At 30.5% G+C, this 13328-nt stretch overlaps 1 protein-coding gene across 1 annotated transcript; it reads right to left on the bottom strand.

Annotated features, from left to right (window-relative positions):
- Positions 617-7621, bottom strand: LOC109325186 (protein PIN-LIKES 3-like). Its single transcript, XM_019557387.1, has 11 exons — positions 7541-7621; positions 6329-6539; positions 5473-5552; positions 4928-5052; positions 4579-4700; positions 3876-4118; positions 3018-3110; positions 2625-2725; positions 2344-2396; positions 1731-1916; positions 617-910 (listed from the first exon to the last, which is right to left on the bottom strand). The coding sequence occupies exons 2-11, from the start codon at positions 6461-6463 to the stop codon at positions 786-788; spliced, it is 1263 nt and encodes a 420-aa protein (XP_019412932.1). The 5' UTR covers positions 6464-6539; positions 7541-7621; the 3' UTR covers positions 617-785.

Genomic DNA, 13328 nt, shown 5'->3' with positions numbered 1-13328 from the left:
GATAAATAAACATGAGAATATTCCCATTTTATGTGATTCCAATTTGTAGTGTGTATCAATCTTTATATCTTCATTGTTGATTTCAGGTTATATATTGTATCTTTTTCCTTTACATATTATTGAGATCAAGTTTCTTAAGGAATTTAGGAGAATTGGATTCCTCCTACTTTCTAATATTTTTGTGATGATTATAATAAATTATACTATACTCCATTAGTTTTAATGAAATTACATAAATCATTCATTATTTTTTACATCTATATTATAATGACTATCCTATGAGAGAGATAATTGTAATCTCTTAAACAAAAAAGAATATAAATGTAATTAAGTTAAACAAAATATGATATTATGTGGAGAAAAGTCAAAATAATATAAGAGATAACTTTTCATTATTTTTAGTTCGTTACAATATAATATAAAAGTGATTTACACATTTTCTTAGAATTACTGATTTATTGACTCTTATATTATTTGAATTTGTCTTATATCTGTTTAACATGATATATGTAACGGCAGACAACAACAAAAAGTGTGGGCTAATATAATATTTCCTTTTGACACCAAAACCTTAACATTTATACCTATATATTCATGCTGTAAAAATTATGCATTGTACACATAATGATACACTTTTTTCATAGTTTCTTCCTTCTCTTTTGGCTACAAACAATAGTATAGATTTACAAATTACACAACATATATGCTTTGCAAATTAGAATCTCAAACTAGTCCTAACAAACTCTATAGATATCTTAGATCTTAAGATGCAATTTTTAAAGTAATTATAGTACAAGCCACATAAAGAATGTGCACCATAGAGTAAGTGAAACAGCTGAACAAGAATAAGTTGCTAACATAATAACTGAACATTCACCCTCACCAGCTCCAAATAATTGAGTAATTGTACCTGCCAATCATAAAAATGTATATTTAATTTTTAGCATAGTTATCTGACGGAAATCACCTGTACTCAATCATTTCTTTGTCTCGGATTAATCAAATTTTAACAATTAACATAAAACTAGGACACGTTTGCACATAGATCTATTAGAAATTTATAATTTATAATTAAGTTGGACATTGTATATTTGATACAATGATATTGACTATTTATTTTGGGATTACATTATATGTGATTTAATTACCGACACCCCATAGATGTCTAAAAGCTGATAATGGATATGAGCTTAATGGTAAATACCCATCAGGTTAACCTATAGGAGATAATGAGAACCTTATAAGTTAACGCATAAGGAAGGTTATGGTCCCAACACACCAAATCAAATTCAGTTTTCACCTCTCCCCATCAGAGAGAAAACGCAAGTCCCAAGAGGAATAAAAGATTTGGTTGAGGAAAGTCATCACACCAAAACCCCTCTTAGAAAGGTAGGTCAAAGGAGCACATCCAGGAACATGAATTCAAATGTGACACTACACCCTTTGTTTCATATATGTATGTGAGAATCATGTGATTCAAGATCTTAGGATTGATATTTCACCAATCATAAGGAATTGCCAACAAAATCATCTTTTCCTAAGGATATCTCATTCCATATCCTGGACCAATCAGACATTGTCAAGGGTGTACTGCTTAAACCAAAACTAGTTCAACTTTAGGGACCATGAACATAATCAAGCTTAAGTTATTTTTTATTCCCTAGAATTTAACTTGACAAATATGAAAAAAAAAACACATTTTTAAGTTTGATAAAGTAAAATATACTTACTCATGCTTACTGCAGGTGGAAGAGAAAATTGAAGAAGTAAGAGAAATTGATATAATGGATCATGGTGGATGAAGCCAAAATGAATAGCACCTTTAACAATGCCTATACCTATTCCTGGCATGGCAATAAATCTAACCATAGCAATACCAATAATTAGTGGAAGCTGCTTTCTTACTCCTTTTAACCCTGAAATCAATCCAATTTATTTAAGGTTAAGAAATTTCTTAAGGTTAAACTATACATTTATAATTTATTCCTAATACTTTATGCTTGTCTTCAGGTTGGTCCCTATACAAAAAAATTTTTTATTTCATTTCTAAATTTCTTTATAATTCAGTTTTAGGTATTTATTATTGTTGTAACATCATTTATTGGTGGTTAAAGTATAGGAACCAAATTGAAAAAGATTGCGATGTATACCAAAAAAGTGTATATTTGGTCCCTACATGTGACAATAATTTGGAATTTGTTCCTTATTCTTCAACTCCAACTAATAGTGTTATTACAACAATAAATGAAAAATATGAGAATAATTTTACACATGAAGATTGAATTTGAATAAATTTTTTTAAAGTATATGGAGGTATACTTTAACCTTTATGTTACTGATTACCCTTAAGAAGATTTGCCCCAACTAACAAGGTCATTGCTGGAATGGCTGCATCCCTGAAAATCATGAAACAAAATAAAAGAGTACAATCTAATGAAATACCTTGACTTTTCAACTTAATAACCGATGTGGGAGCCTATCTTCTGACTGATAATATGTGCCATGAGTCGTGATTAGTCAACTTTTTTTTCTTTTAATTAATCACACCTCATAACACATTGAGTCACACATATTGTGGAATGGAGAATCTGCTCAAGAGGAAGGAGAGGAATGAGAATACTTACCCTAGCATGTCTATAGAATCTTGAACCACACGTAGAGGAGCATGGTCAACAACTAATAGTTTTCTGAATTGAGGGACTACACCAATTATTAAACCAACAATCTGGTATCACATGGAAGAAAAAAAAGGTAGCATCTTTATTAAGAAGTGTTCTTTGGTTGAGAGATGATCGGGCTAAACTTGACGGTTTAGTCCGGCCATGACATGACTATGTAAGGGATTGAATACGAAGAAAAGAACGTATATTACATTTGATCTTGTTTTGTTCACTCACCAAACGTTACCGAAATGTATTAATTTTGTTAATGCAACTCCTATGCTTCATTCTATGTCATTCCATTGATGTAAAATAATAGAAAGGTTACTTGGAAAAATAAGAGAATTTTTGACATACCGCTCCTATTGTGGATGGTGCAAATAGTACTTTGAGGTTGATCTTTTCAGCTATTATTTTCAGCTGTTTCATAATCTTTTCCTTTTTTGGTACCTGTAACATTATTGAAAATGTAAGACCATAATCTTAACCAAATGTTCTATACATATTACTCTACTCAACAAAGATTAAAATGCAAATATGCAATACTATATGAAGGTTTTCTACACTACATTTTCATTAACTCCAAGAAATTGGAGTTGCACATCTTTATTTGTTTAATAATTGCCATGCATGTCCTAATTTTCATTGGATTTCAAACACAAAATCTTATTTATAATTATTTTATCCATTGCCAACCACAATCAGGGACCTATAAGATACCACGTTTTGAACCAAAACTTGAAGACATTAGTTTGATGAGTCTTTCCTAGTTATAAATTATTTTATTCTTTCCCTCATATCCAACGTGAGACTTCACACTTGAATAAACCCAATAATCTCTCCATTAAGTGTGAGTAGCACATACTTATAGGTCCGCTCCCCCTTAAGTCCACCATGTCTCAGTCAAAACATTAGCTCTGATATCACTTATTGGACCAGACCATTGTCGGGGAGCCTCCAACCACCATAGAGTTCAATTGTTACTTGAGCATGAGAAGAGTGAAAAGCTACAAGTGAGACATCATGTCTTGAACCAAAACATTTAAGACATTAATTTCATGAGTCTTTTCCAATTGTAAACTCTTTCACTTTCCCCCTCATATCGAGACTTCACACCTAAATAAACTGAACACCTCGTACTTATATAATAAAGAGTTTATGAATATCTTAAAAAAATGCTAATATATTTGAATTATAACATAACTTATATATAACCTTTGCTTGTCCATTAGGCATTGTGCATTGAATTTCAAGTTCCTTGACATCATCATTAGTACTTAATCTATCCTCAGCAACATGCATTGTTTTTGTGGAACATATTGAAAGGTTTTCTGGGTCAGTTTCTGTTCCAGACACTGGGTTTTGTGTGGCACCATCAACTTTGATAACATTGGAAATCTTAGGAGAAAATATACGGACAATGTTGTAGGCATAAGACCATATGAAAATGGCTCCTAGCTGAAAAACCAGAAACACACTGAAAAAGTTTATAACAATTTAGAAATGTAATGAAATCTATGAAAAACAATCTTAAATGAAAAATGCAATAATAACTACATAAATTTTATAAGATTTGTGTTTTCACATTAACCATATATTAATTTTGTATCTTGTATCATAGTTGTATCATGCTCTTTAAATTTTAGCATGACATATGCTATGTGCCAGTGTTTTAAATTGTGATGGCAGTTATCATTACGATTGTGGTTATTATTAATGCGACTGTTATGGTATTTTTTCGTGATTAAAAAATTATTTTTAAATTTGATGCAGCCTGATGTGGCCCGACGTAACTGTATCCTTATGATTTGATGCTACACACAATTACAATATAATACGGTTCCAACTGCATGACATGATGCGATTCGCGATATAAAAAACACATTTAAATTCCAAATGTCCTAAGTTAGTGTCTTACTGCCATTGAGAGAGAAACATATGCTAATGCATTTCTATAGCAAACATCCACATCTCCAAAAGGGTTGCTTCTTTCTTTACAAACAGCTGGAACAATAATAAGAGGCAAGTTCCCCAAATTTCCTGTAGACATCAAACTCCGAATTATCATAGACATATAAATAAACTTAATGAGGTTCGAGGAGGATAAATGTACACAGTTTATCTCGGAAGTAGAAAGACTGTTTTCAGATTTGAACTCATGACCTTATGATCACTAAGCAAGAACTTTATTGTTGCGTGAAGCTCACCCTTTACATTGAGAATATCATTAAAGAGAAAATTATAAGTTAGTAATTAAGTGGCTTTACCTGAAGAACAACACCCTAATACAAGGCCTTGAAGATGATGAGGAACTCTAGTTACTTTAATAAGTAACCATCCAAGAAATGTTCCAATCATAAATGTGAGAAGAACATTCAATGGCATGAACCACCTACATTATTTGCAAAAGAGTATTTGTTAGTATGAATATTTTAAATTGCGGCTGCGGTAACGGTTGTGGTTATTGTGATTGCAATCAATGCGGTCATTTCAATGTGGATTATGGCCATTGCGGTGTAAATTATTTTGTAATTAAAAATATATTTTTGAATTCGGCATGGTCCAATATGACATGTTGTAGCCCAAATGCGATCCGATATGGTTGCACTACAACCTTATGCGGCTGCATCATTATGATTCAGTATCACACTGCAATTGAAGTATGATATGACTACAGCGGTTACTGCAACCGCAATATTGCAGCACACGTATCACGTGATGCGAAATAACTTGTTAAAATAGAGAACATTTTAAAAACAAATGTCACGATAGAAGAGTAAAAGAAAATGAAGAAGTTGAAAAACAAACTTACAACATAATCATGCTCTTTAAAGTTATGGTTTTAGCTAGATTTCCACAAACAAGAGCTGGAGCGAAGACAAAAAATACCATCTGTACAGAAAAAGCCAAAAGTAAAAGAGCTTGAGTATATATGTAATATTCTTGAAAGACAAAAAACACTCGTTTACCAATTGTTTTATATGTGTCCCTCTAAACACTTGCAATATATGTCCCTCTCACTATATTCACACCAGTGATTTAAATTGTAGACTGATGTGACCCCAATATTATCGTTGCATTGACTGCTACAACTACATCATATTGCAAATATAGTGTAACTCCGAATTACAATGATGTGGCCACATCGGGCTGCAATTTAGATCGTATCAGGTCACGTTGGATTAAAAAATATTGTTAATCACAAAATAATTCACATGGCAACGTCCATAATCCGCATCATAACGACAGTAATGACCGCAATCGACAAACCGCAATCCCGACCACAATTTAAAACACTGATGCTCACTTTGATTGAGTTGCATGTGTCTCCCATAGTAGCATTTGTCCCATTAAAAATAAGAGTAAATACTCCTTTTAGTCCATCATATTTTACGACCTTACCAGTTTAGTTATTTAAAAAAGAAAAAATCTAAAATGATCTCCAAAAATTTCAAATGTGGGTCAAATTAGTCTTTTTGGGTCAAACTAGTTTCTACCAAGTGTTGTAAAATATGCTAAAAATGACTAATTTGCCCTACATTTGAAATTTTTGGGATCATTATAAGTCTTTTCTTTTTTGAATAACTAAACTGGTAAGGTCGAAAAAATATGAGAGACTAAAATCAGTATTTACACTAAAAATAAATAGAGAAAAGGAAGAGACTTACAATATTCAAGTGTTTGGTAGCATTGTTGCCAAGTATATGAAAGCAATCAAGTGCAAGTAATGTCCCAAGAGCAGTGATCAATAGTACCTTCAGAACTGGCATTAATGCAACTATGAAAAGTCCCCAAAACTCCATATTCTATCTTCTTTCTTCTCTATGATTATAATACTTCAAATAACCTCTCTTCTATTACTCCAACCCAAGTTGCAACCTAATATGTAACAAGTTTCACATCAAATGAAAAGGAAAATAAGATAATCTTTTAAGTGATTAAGCATGATATATAATAATTTACATCATAAAATTAGCAAAATATAAAATAGTGTCATGTTAACTAGGCCATTCCTTGAGATATTGTCTTTTCATTGTAATTAATGAAAGTTAGTGTGCTTTTCAACCTAAATCCTTACTAAAAAACTAAAGCTTAAGAATGGACAATTGTGTATATAAACTATATATTTAAAAGTTCAAGAAAGTAAGTATATATTAATACCCTAGGTGATGCATTTATTTATATATGAGAAAAAAATTTATACTTTCATAATGTAAGAGTTTTTATCATTCACAATTCATTTTCAATTTATTGACTTTTTAAGGAAACTAATTTAAATAAAGATAAATAATATATTATCTGTGTATAAATCTTTACACCACTGTCAATGTATAAATATTACACTCTTTATTTATATATAGGGTATCGTGTATATATTACACTAGAAAATCACATATTAACATGCCATGCATAAGAAAAGATAAATATGGAGGAAAATTAATAAGTTTCAGGAGTATGAAACAATTAAAGGTTTACAAAACAAAAACGTAAAATTTAACATCAGAAGAAAAAACAAAATCATTTTTATATAATAATTTTAGAGATATTATATATTTTTTATTTAATGGATGTGGATGCAAAAGCACACCAACCTTCATTAATAAAAAAGAAAGGACTCTAAAACAAGATCAAAACATAACAGCAGCTACCCTGACTTTAAACCAGGGTCAAAAAACAAAAGAACAGGACTAACATTATACATTATAACCGTAAATATTTATACACAGTCAATACATTATTCACCATTATTTGTATTATTTTTTGAAGAATAAATAATAATTAAATATGAATAGTAGATGATTCAGTGACAAACATTTTCGGTGCATGCATTTTTTTCCTCATAATTGTATAGTGACAACTAAAATTAGCTAGAATTGTACCTGATGCTAAGTTTCTTGGCCTCAATGAAGGTATGGTTGTGCACCTTATAAACACTTGTAGAGTAAGGGAGCATGGAGAAATATATACATCGATATAAACCACTATATATAATGACGAAAATCAAATTGAGCACTCAACTTATTATAATATATAAATATAAAAAGTCTTAAAAACTATCGTTCAGAATATTAAAGATAATTGAGAAGTTGAGAAGTTAGAAATTAGCTAGGTAGGGTTGTGTTAGTTACTTATTTTATAAGCTTTTTTTTTTCTTTTCTCTCGTATAAATAAGTCATATTGACTTGATTTTTCATTTAATTCAATAATGAGAATCTTATTCATTTAATATCAATTCATTCAATTCATACTCATGCATGACTCTACTATTTTAATACATGAAGCATTTATTTGTTAATGGAATTTTAAAGTTTGAGCCTAGGAGGAATAGAACCTAGACCAACTATTACCACCGCCCAAATCCTTATCCTTATTTTGGTAATAAACAATTAACAATTTTAAATTTAGATAAGTTTATTTTCTAAAAGCATAAAAAAGTTAAAGAAGAAAAATAAATGAGTGATATAAATAATTGAATATGTTCTAAAAGAAATTGTAAAATTCTAATTGTTATCATTATTTATTATTATGCTATAAAAGTAATGATTTTCTTCTACCATTCACTTGTTCCACTTATTTTTTCCATTTTCGCTTCTTTCATTTTTACCGCACACGTTACATCAACATTGTCTCTTATTTTCTTCTCTTAGCTGTCCACTACCACTACCACTCAAATTCTTTCCCCTTCTCAAAATTTTCTTTTCTTTTTAGTCATGATTATTTCCATTTGGGTTCAAATCTCTTAATAGTTTATATAGTGATTATTTCCTATTACTACACTATATTAAAGATTTTATATATGTGTTCTAGTTATGTCTTATAAAATCTTATTACTAGAGTTAAAACTTAGAAAATGTTATACTTGCATATTCATATAATCAAGTATAAATCATAGAGAAGTATTAACATGGACATTAGTTGTTGGAAACTTAATATACCAACTATTCCCTTTAATGTTGGACATAAAATAAAATTAAATAAATAATTTTTTTTTGTTAACACGAGTAACACATATAAGACGTGGTTTGGATAGCAAAAGTGAGGTAGGTACGCATATAATATGCACGAAGCTAACGACCCAATTAATTTGGGAGTATGGCGTGGTAGATAGGCGTTTTAATTTAGTGTTTACGGATAATAAAATTGTTTAATGATTGTTTTATTGGCATTGAAAATATGGTTAATTACATTTTTATTTTGTTTGAATAAGGCTATATATAGAGAGCTTCAATTTATCAATACAATTGTAGCAATCTTTCTTCTTTTTGTTATCTCTAAATTTCTGATTTCCAACAATTGGTATAAGAGCTCCACGAGGGGCTTGATATAGAGTGAATGAGAGTGTGAGTTAAACACAGAGAGATAAGATGTCAATCATTTTCTCAAGAGGAAGGAGGTGTGGAACCTGATGGATGAAGGGATCCCTATTACGACAATTGGGACAAAATCAACAAGTGAAACACAAAGGAAGGTCGTGGAGGAGGCCAAACTCAAAGATCTGAAGGTCAAGAACTTCTTATTCCAGGTAATTGATAGAGAAATCCTGGAAACTTCTTATTAGTAAGAGAGTCAAATGATCTAAGTATTTTGAGCATTGATGAGTTGCATGGTAGTCTGCTGGCCCATTAACAAAGAATGCATGGATACAAAGAGGAAGAACGTGTGTTGAAAGTGGCTCGAGAAGATAGATAAAGCAAAGGAAGGGGTTGTGGTGTGTATAGAGGAGAACGTGACAGAGGTAGAGGGAGACAACCTCTAAACCGTACAATTATTGAGTGTTTCAAATGTCATAGGTTGGGGCACTTTCAATATGAATGTCCTAGCTGGGAAAAGAAGGCAAATGATAATGAGTTGGAAGAATAAGAACAAGAGATTTTGTTGATGTCCTATGAAGAATCTCATCAAACAAAGAGAGAAGAGATATGGTATCTTGACTCGGACTACAGTAATCATTTGACAAGGAACAAAGAATGACTTCTGCATTTGGAAGAAGATTTCAACACGACAGTAAAGTTTGGGAATGATGTGAGAATGGTAGTAGCAACAAAAGAAAGTATAAGGGTGCAAGTGAATGGCATAACTCATGTAATATATGATGTATACTATGTTCCCGAGTTTAAAAACAATTTATTAAGCATAGGACAACTTCAAGAGAAGGAGTTGGCCATTTTAATTCAGGACGGAACTTCCAAAGTATTTCACCCTATGATGGGGTTGATTATGAAACCATCTAATGACACAAGTTATTGCAAAAAAAAATCTATTTCACGCCTTACAAGGTTGGAATCGAAGACGTTTGTGTTCCCTCATTACAATTTGCTAATAATACTATTTTGATCAGAGAATACTATGAGCAGAATAGAAGAGTGTTTTTCAATTATTTAAGCTATAACTTTTGGCCTCAATGTAAACTTCACTAAAAGCAAACTGGTTGAGGTGAATGTCTATAAGGATTAAGTCGATAATTTATCCAACTTCCTTAATTTCAAGGACAACATTCAATATTTCTCTTACCTGGGTATTCTCGTGGTTGTAAATTATAGAAATTGTGTTGTTTGCATGCCCATCCTCAAAAGACTAAAGTCAAGCTTGTCTTCATGGAAATTGACTTATGGATCTTTTGGAGGTCGTTTTACTATGATTAATGTTGTTTTATCTCTCCTTCCTATGTATTTATTGTTTTTCTATAAAGCTTCAACTACGAATTGTGCATTCTATTAAAAATATTTAAAGGGACTTCCTTTGTATAGTTTTGAGAGCAAAAGAAAAATAATTAGGTTAAGTGGGATGAAGTGTGCTAAGAAAAACCTGAGGGGGATTAGGGGTTAAATATTTTCAACTTAACTCTTTTAGGGAAATCGAATGGGAGGATGCTTACTAACAGCGAGATCCTATGATATAGAGTGTTGAAGTCTAAGTATGGCTAGGCTTTCACTGATCCTTTAGAGGAATGGACCTCAACCCCTTCATCTAATAGTTCCTTATGGTTCAGTGACATAGGCAAGCTAGTTTGTAAGGGTGTAGACACAACAAATTGGTTCAGGAATATGGTTGTGAGGAGGCTTGGAGATGTGACAAATACTAGAATTTGGAAAGACAATTGGTTAGGGCATGGTAATCTTATGAAAAAGTATAGTAGGTTATACAATTTGAGTTTGATTAAGGATGCTCTTATTGACGACCTAGGGAGATGGTCAGAGCGGAAATGGAGGTGGACCTTTGCTTGGCGAAGACAACTTTTTGTTTGCAAACATGGGCTAATAGACAATCTTATATATGATCTCCAAAAATGTGCATTACAAAGACGTAATCTAGATTCATGGGTGTGGTCCCATGACAAGACAAACTTTTATTCAGTCAAATGCTTACAAGCTTCTTGCCAAGTAGCATCATCAACACGAACACATCCACATGCCTACCAATCTCTTATGGGAATCAAAAGCACCTTTGAAGGTCACTACTTTTGTGTAGACATTTTTTTAGGACAAATTGTCAACCATGGATGCCTTGATTAGAAGGGGAATCACTTCATCGTCAAGAGGATGACTTTTATGCAGGCTTCATAATGTTCAACTAGAATCTTGTCAACATATATTTTTTTTCATTTGCAGATTCACTTATTTTTTTTTTGGAAACTCCTTTACAATTGGCTCAACTTTAGTACGAGTCTACCTTTAGACCCAAAAGGTCATTTTATCGTCCACATGGGTATGCCAATCCACATAAAGTGCATGAAGCTTTGGAGTATTATATAGTTAGCAACAACATGGTCAATCTGGTTAGCTAGAACTAATATCATCTTTAACTAATTTCAGATGTCTACACATCAAATTATAGAAACACTAAAGGTGAAGTCTTGGTCGTGGATTAAGGAGAAGAAGATCAAGCTTCCAATGTCTTATTCTAATTGGATAACCAGTCCTCATAATTGCGATATGAATTTGTTTTGACTTTACGAATTTGTTTTGACTTTATAGATCTTTTAACCATAATTCTTTGAACATTTATATTTCCTACTTCATATCATTATAACACATTGTATCTTCTTGTAACTCTGATCCACATCTAACAATATTACGTTTGTTGATAATAAAAATAAATGAGATAAATTTTATGAAAAATAAGGTGTAATACACCTTAATAAATCATATTAAGTTTAAATGGGAAAGCAGATAGGGATTTACTTGGTCAAAGTTGATTCACAATGAGATACACTTGTACTAATAATATTATTGCATGTGAAAGGGGTTAGTTTTTATGGGGGGAAAGTTAACAAAAAAATATAAGGACAAAAGTAGCTTTAGTGACACTTGTTGGGAGTTGTAACTACGCGCCTCGAAAGAGATTAGTTCTTTACCCAAAAAGGTGAGTCGATACCATTGGTAGTACAAAAAAAGGCACGTTCATCCTCATCATCATCTTCATCCTAAACCTAATCTTAACTCTCATCCTAATACTAATCATATTACAGATCTTAATCATAATCTTAGTCCTAATCCTAATCCAAATCCATATGTGAATCTTAATCTTATTTCTAATTCTGATCTTAATCCTAATTATAATCTTAAATCTAATCTTTGTCATCATGATCATCCTCATCTTCGTCTTCATCCTCGTCCTCAATCTCATTGTCATCCTCATCCTGATGCTTATCTAAATAAAAAAGAAAATAAAATAACAAATGTGTCATTATTCATTAAATAAAACGAATATTTTAAAATGTTTTGACGAATTATTTATATTTAAATGAGTTATTTATGTTTTATTTATTTTCTCAAATGAATTTGTGTCATTTGTTTTTCGATTTCTCGAATTCTATAATCTTCCACAAACAACTAAATAAATAAATATTTTTAATAGTACAAAAAAAATACATTCATAAATGACCAATACATAAATAAAAAAGAAAATAAAATGACCAATTTGTCATTATGTATTAAATAAAATGAATATTTTAAAATGTATTGACAGATTCTTTATATTTAAATGATTTATTTATTTTCTCAAATGGATTTGTGTCATTTGTTTTTTGATTTCTCAAATTCTATATTCTTCCACAAGCAGCTAAATAAATATATACCTTTGGTACTACAAAAATAATATTCATAAATGATTGATACATAAATAAAATGACAAATGTGTCATTATTCATTAAATAAAATGAATATTTTAAAATTTTTTGACTAATTCTTTATATTTAAATGAGTTATTAATGTTTTATTTATTTTCTCAAATGAATTTGTGTCTTTTGTTTTTTGATTTCTTGAATTCTATATTCTTCCGCAAACAGCTAAATAAATTAATACTCTTAGTAGTACAAAAAAAACATATTCATAAATGATTAATACATAAATAAAAAAGAAAATAAAAATAACAAATGTGTTATTATTCATTAAATAAAATGAATATTTTAAAACGTTTTGACGAATTCTTTATATTTAAATGAGTTATAAATGTTTTATTTATTTTCTCAAATGAATTTGTGTCATTTGTTTTTTGATTTCTCGAGTTCTATATTCTTCAACAAATAGCTAAATAAATAAATATATTTGGTAGCATAAAAAACGTTTATAAATGATCTATATGTAAATAAAAATAAAATAAAGTGACAAATGTGTCATCATTCATTAAATAAAATAATATTTTAAAAGATTTTGACGAATTCTTTAT

The sequence above is a fragment of the Lupinus angustifolius genome, chromosome LG01 (assembly GCF_001865875.1).
Source record: "Lupinus angustifolius cultivar Tanjil chromosome LG01, LupAngTanjil_v1.0, whole genome shotgun sequence".
NCBI classification, from domain to species: domain Eukaryota; kingdom Viridiplantae; phylum Streptophyta; class Magnoliopsida; order Fabales; family Fabaceae; genus Lupinus; species Lupinus angustifolius.
Note: the sequence above shows the minus strand (reverse complement) of the source record. Positions and strands in the feature narration are given on the sequence as shown.

What these genes read in the sequence shown, in the direction of transcription:
- LOC109325186 (XM_019557387.1), bottom strand. Translation starts at nt 6,463, where the DNA reads ATGGAGTTTTGGGGACTTTTCATAGTTGCATTAATGCCAGTTCTGAAG. An exon ending in CTACCAAACACTTGAATATT is followed by an intron (nt 5,553 to 6,328) that starts GTAAGTCTCTTC and finishes TTTTCTGTACAG; the next exon opens with ATGGTATTTTTTGTCTTCGC. An exon ending in GATTCTATAGACATGCTAGG is followed by an intron (nt 2,397 to 2,624) that starts GTAAGTATTCTC and finishes CATGATTTTCAG; the next exon opens with GGATGCAGCCATTCCAGCAA.